The sequence below is a fragment of the Schistocerca nitens genome, chromosome 1 (assembly GCF_023898315.1).
Source record: "Schistocerca nitens isolate TAMUIC-IGC-003100 chromosome 1, iqSchNite1.1, whole genome shotgun sequence".
Taxonomy (NCBI): Eukaryota; Metazoa; Arthropoda; class Insecta; order Orthoptera; family Acrididae; genus Schistocerca; species Schistocerca nitens.
Genome location: NC_064614.1, coordinates 351,433,138 through 351,439,137, shown reverse-complemented (window position 1 = coordinate 351,439,137; position 6,000 = coordinate 351,433,138). Strand labels below are relative to the sequence as shown.

Genomic DNA, 6,000 nt, shown 5'->3' with positions numbered 1-6,000 from the left:
TTCACTCAGAACACAGACAGGGTAACATAAGATGGCTGTTAGTTTTTTTTATGTTATTAAGAATTTTGTTAATGACACTATTCTGATTTTTTCTGTAAAGTATCTGACACAACTGAAAACCTATGAGAGATATAAAAAGCATGGGCCATAAATCTTATGATAAGAAATACTAAAATATTTTGGAATGAATGTGCTGAGATGGAAAGTCTGATAGCTGACATGCTTGTCTCACTTTTCGTGCGTGTTCTTACAGGTAAGTATTTTGGCCTGTTGGGAACTCATTTTATTGATTTGCTGCAATGATATTACATCACACTGGTTCTTTTTGTGTATTATTGTAATGGTTTAAACAATGTTGCACCTTAGTTGGATATTTAATTATCTGTTTTCTTCAATTTTATAAATATTAATTTGGTTATCTCGTACTCAAACTGGTTGGTCAGCACAACTAATTTAACAGAATTTGTGATCAATCATTTAGTAGAATGTTTGAGTCAATTTGATATACAGATACGTGGGGTATTCATTTAGGTTAATCACTGTTTTCCTCAATTTTGTTTGTGAGTAACTGAATTCATAAAGAAAACATATTTCTGTTGAAAAGGTATTTATTATTAAAAACTTAATTGCACTGCTATCTTATAATACAATTTCATCACATACATAAGAAAATGTAATAACGGCACAGTTTAGTAACAAGAGCCATGTAGCTAAAATTGATGACAGATAATCCCACCAATATTGCTGCCATTAACCACCAACAGGAAAAATTAGGTTAACAAACTTTGTAGTTATGGCAACATGTTCTTTACAACTTCATTTGTATATGTAATCAAACCAGAATATCTGCTTATAGGAAGCAGAAAAATGTGAATAATTTAGTGGACAGATCTAGCAGTACACTGTTCAGCATGTTAGATGGCCCAAAGAAAGAAAGATATGATCCTTACTACAGTGCCAGTATATTTTTTTAGAATTATCTTCCCAAAAGGCGATTTTACATAAAGGGGTAAACTGACAAAACTGTCCAACGTGTTCTTGTCCAGGAACTGTGTACATATCACTTAATGTCATGCCTAGGATGATGTACTCAAATGACAAGAAACCCTCATCATCAAACTGTAGAATGAGGATAGTCATCAAATGCAAACATGATTAATGTCAATTAACATTCTTGGCATACATATTAATACACACACTAAAAAGCTATTTTTAATGCCAAAATTAGAATAATTTTGTACAAATTTAAATTTGTGTACAACTTGATTGCTCTACAAATCGTTCAAGTATTCTGAAAAGAAAGTATGAGAATGGTTACTTAAGATTATACTATATAATCTCTTCAATATACCATTCTTAGAGACTTCAATCAAACTGATTAACTTATTACATTTTCATTAAAACAATAAATAACAGTTACTAACCCAGTGTCTTAAATTCATCTAAGACATCCAAGTTTGTACTTCCACTTAATAATATAAGACTGGTATGTTCTTAGAACAAACCATTTAGTACAGGGCATTGCCCATTACAGTTTACATAGCTCAACGAATTTCCAATAATACTCATGTAATTCAAGATGTGCCATTTATTTCTCTTTGTTTATTTCCTTGATTTTACAGCTGTTCATCCTGTCATGAGGCTAAATGTTTATGAAAGTCTGCCAGTTATGGGTGAACACAGAATATGGCCTCACTGATCAGAAATTTTTTCTCTTAAAATAGAAATTACTGAGGAAAGTATTTTGTACTTTTGAAATTCTAAGAGTTAATGAGCTGTGTCAATGGCTGAATGGCACTTAATTAGGAGAATTTTTAAAAATCTTCACAAACACACATTTTTGTACACAAGACTCATCAACTACTGCAAAACTTGACATTTGCTCATTTTTTTCTTATATTGCAGAATGACAGATACATATATAAAAATGTCTGTAGCGTACTATACAAAAGTCTTTTTCTTTCCAATGACTAAATAGAATATGTACAAATTTTAATAGTATATTTTCTGTGAACAAGCATTCACAATGCAGCAGGACTTGTCACACGTTCAGTATAATTAATATAAGTCTGAACTTATTATATTCCACAAATATTTATCACAAAATAAGTCAATGGGAAAAGGCTTTAACAAATTTTCTTAAAAAAAGTAAATGTTGTGTTTAATTTTTCTTTAAATGAAATCATTGCATTTCAAAAGGAATATTATTCAATTCCCAATAAAATAATTGCCAATTACACAATACAGTCAAATATCTTTAACACATTTTCAAATTTACAGGCACTTATTGAATCATATTACTTCTGTCTATAAATGATGATGAATGATCTTATTGTGCACAACAATGATGTCAAGCTGTGGCCATAACATCTTACTGACAAAACAGATATTACATTCTTACGTTTCTTCATAGATTTCATTATCAATGCGGCTGTTCTTCACTCCTGTCTTTCCAGTCCAGGGGTAAACCTCAGGGCAAGCCTGGCAGGTACGCATGTATCTAACTCCAGATTTATGCCACAAGTTGCACACCTTTGGGTTGTTGCATTTCTTGGGTCTATCCTGTAACAAATACTTGCTCATTAGTCTTCATATATTCAAGCAGTTGTTAAATAAAATTAACCAGCCAATAACAAACACTAATAGTGTGAACTTAATGAAGAAATGTGACAAAATGGAGTTGGAATAACGATCATACTTCCAAAAGTGTTGATGTTCATTGTTCAGTTAATGATAACATGTAACAGACTACACTCAGTATTAAGCTCTTGGACAACATGTTAATTCCTTGGAAGCTTAAGATCAAAGAGAAAACACTGAAGAGTATTAAACTCCTTCCCTTTGCAGGACTACAATACCTTATTTTCTCTGAAGTTTCTGACAAAGAAATGCCATGCTCTTGAAAATGAAATTAGGTAACATTTTATATCTTGCAGCAGTGAGTCACTCTCTTAATATAAATGAAAGACAAAATTTAATACTTGAGCTTTCAGAATATTTCCAGTAGTTCCTTAGCAAGGAAAAGTAGATGAAGAAAAAAAACAGGAAAGGACAATGAAATGTGTCCATGGCAAGCAGGGAGAGACTCATCACTCACTGGGTCAGTGGAGAGGAAAAGCAGGTAAAGAACTGGAAGTGAACATTGGCTAACATTGTACAGCACTCATCATGAGCTGCAAATAAGCAATGGCTGAAGACCCAGGACTGAAAAGAATGAGAAAAATTAAAGTGATGCAAATAAAAAAATAGGAAAATTAGGATACTGAATAAATGGACGAAAAACAAAAGAAAGAAGTGATCAAATAGTCCACAGGTGTAATGTTGGTTAATAGTGTCCAACAGGCACAATATTTTGACAATCCGACTTGTCACCATTGGTCAGGTGCACTGATGAACTGGCCTCCTGGGACCACATGGCCAGCTTATATCCCCCCTTCCCCCCACCTGTGAGCTGTTCTGTGAACAGTGTGCACCCGAGGGCACATGTCGGTGGTCAAGGAGGTTACCGTGTCGCTGACTGTGGCCGATGATGCTCAGCAGGGCACCTGTGAAGTGGTAACATGGGTGTAGTTACTTTGTTCACACTCATTGTCAGAAAGTTGTGTATGCTGAGTGTCTTCTTAATCACACCCAGTGCTGGTTTCCAAGCTGTGCTGATACTATAGCCAAAGTGCCAGTAAATGAGATTGCCTCTGGTGTGTATTCCAAAAGCCTCTCCAATGACATTGTTCCAATACTTGGAACTTTGCACTAAAATACTGATAATGTTCATATTCCATTGCATGGGTCTCAAACAAACAGTGCTCTGTGACAACTGACTGGTTATGATGCATCAGTCAAGTGTACCACTAGTTTTCTTCGCAGTGACCTTTGACAGCGTGCACTGTTTGTCCAATATATTTCTTGCCACACTGGTACAAAATATGGTAAACACCAGCCTTCTGTAAACCGAGGTCATCTTTGACTCAATAATGACTATGTATTATTGGGCGGGCAAAAGACAGTTCTTACTTGGTGCTTTTGCAGTATGACCTGACAGTGCACAAGTTTATGGTAAAAAGGCAGTGGCAGCCACTTTCTCTGTTACTTCATCTGTCTCCAAAGCACTGTAGTGGAGGGGTGCAGAGTGTGGCTAATCTGTCATTCAGTTAACTATTTCTTTGAAAAACAGTTCTGAGGAATACTCTCTGCATCTGATATTGTGCATGCCCTTTATACTAGTGTTTTTAGTACTCCATTCCTCTGCACAGGTTGATGGCAGCTATCTGGTGCAACACAGATCAGTGTGTATTTTTTTCCAATACACACAATAGCCCTGGGTGCCATCAGCTCTTTTCTTGACATGACTTTGGTCTCCATACCAAATTTAATGTTGTGATGAATGAAGTTCAGATGTATGAGGAAGCCATGGCATTTGTCCCTTCCATGAGGTCAGATGAATGTGTAATCAGCTTAATGGAAAAAGCAAGTGGGTTTTCATTTGGATGACTTCAGGGTTCCTTGAAGTGCTCCATACACAAATTCACAATCATCGTGACTCCCTCTGTCAGTTCATAGCATTTTCCATTAAACAGAAAATACCTGGAAAAGTTGGTGGTCTTATCATCAAATATCTGACCAATGAGTTCAAGTGATTCACACAGAGGAAACCAGGTGGAAAGCCAGTGCACTTGAAGCATGCCAGCAAATTACAGCTGTATTTTGTCATGTGGCCTTCTCAGGTCCTATATGAGATTTCACTGACCATCCTAACACAATTGTGATGTTAGCAAACCAAGGGAGAATACCACAAATTTATCACAACTGAACAAAAATATATGTATACTTGAACACAGATAGTTCCCAAACTATCAAAGGAATATTCCACTGCAAAAAATAAAAAAATAAATTAACTTCACAGATTTCTACAGTAAGTCTCATGCTACAACAGAAGTAGCATAGATCCTTAGAGATGGAACCATCATTCAGTAGCTAGTGAAATGTTTGAAACTAATTTCTAATAGGAAAAAAAAATTATGATTTCGCTCTTTTTTTTTTAAAAAAAAAAAAAAATTGATAGTATTGCAAATAATGAAGAATGATAGCAAGAGAGATATCAAACTGAAACACAAGATAAAGCACTAAAGCAATGGCATGCAGAAAATAAGTTTTTTTGTACTATAAATATGTAGAGACATGCAAGTCGTCTTTTTTTTCTTTTTTTTGGGGGGGGGGGGGGGGGGGGAGGGGGCACCACTTTCCAGAGGAAACTACGAAAAAGTAAAGATAAAAAAAAGCTTCTCTTTACCAACCTGTGGCCATGTTATAGTAAAATATGACAAATGTCCAAGCATTTGGAACACTACACATTCATTTTGTCAGGAAAGAGGAGGAGACTGAATGAAATGGATATATTCCAGCATTAAGTTTAACACTACTCAGTAGCCTGGATTAAGGAATAAACATTACAATAGGGGGAGAAGCAAACCGAACAGCGGCTGAGATGTGGAAGAGAGCAAATTTAGAAATTGAGGAATAGAGGAAAACCTGAGAAGCAACTTGAAAATTGAGTAATGGGGGATACAGAGTCTGACATCAAACTCCAAAAAGGTTGCTGAATCTTATCAATTAAGAAGTTCTGATAAATTCAGAAGCAGAATTACATCATGGGTCAAGATGAGGAAAGTGTCTTGAATGTAACTGAATTAGAAGTATGGATGAGTGCTCAGGAAATTCAAAAATCAATCCAAAGTGACATATAAAATGACTGATAAAAAAAGAGAGCCATTCTGTTTACTACTGGGGACTGATGAAGTCTCGGGTCTGCTTAGAGGAAGGCACTGCCTGAGGAAATTTTTAGCAGTAGCTATATCATACATGCAGAAAATTTTGATATACAGGGGAATAGATTAGTGATCTCTAGCAAGGCCTATGAGTGGGAATTAAGGGACACAGATTCTGGATGATCCCATTAATGAATAATAAGTGCAAAAACAAAAAGAATCTTACAATCATACACCT

General features: G+C 35.4%; 1 protein-coding gene across 1 annotated transcript in view; it reads right to left on the bottom strand.

Moving 5' to 3' along the window:
* Positions 1–1,570: 1,570 nt before the first annotated feature.
* The window catches only part of LOC126248749 (uncharacterized), a 340,818-nt gene continuing 336,388 nt past the window's right edge, over positions 1,571–6,000 (bottom strand). The window contains exon 20 of the mRNA XM_049950088.1: positions 1,571–2,562. Coding sequence (XP_049806045.1) covers positions 2,398–2,562 — 165 coding nt within the window. The 3' untranslated portion in view covers positions 1,571–2,397. The remainder of the gene's footprint in view (positions 2,563–6,000) is intronic.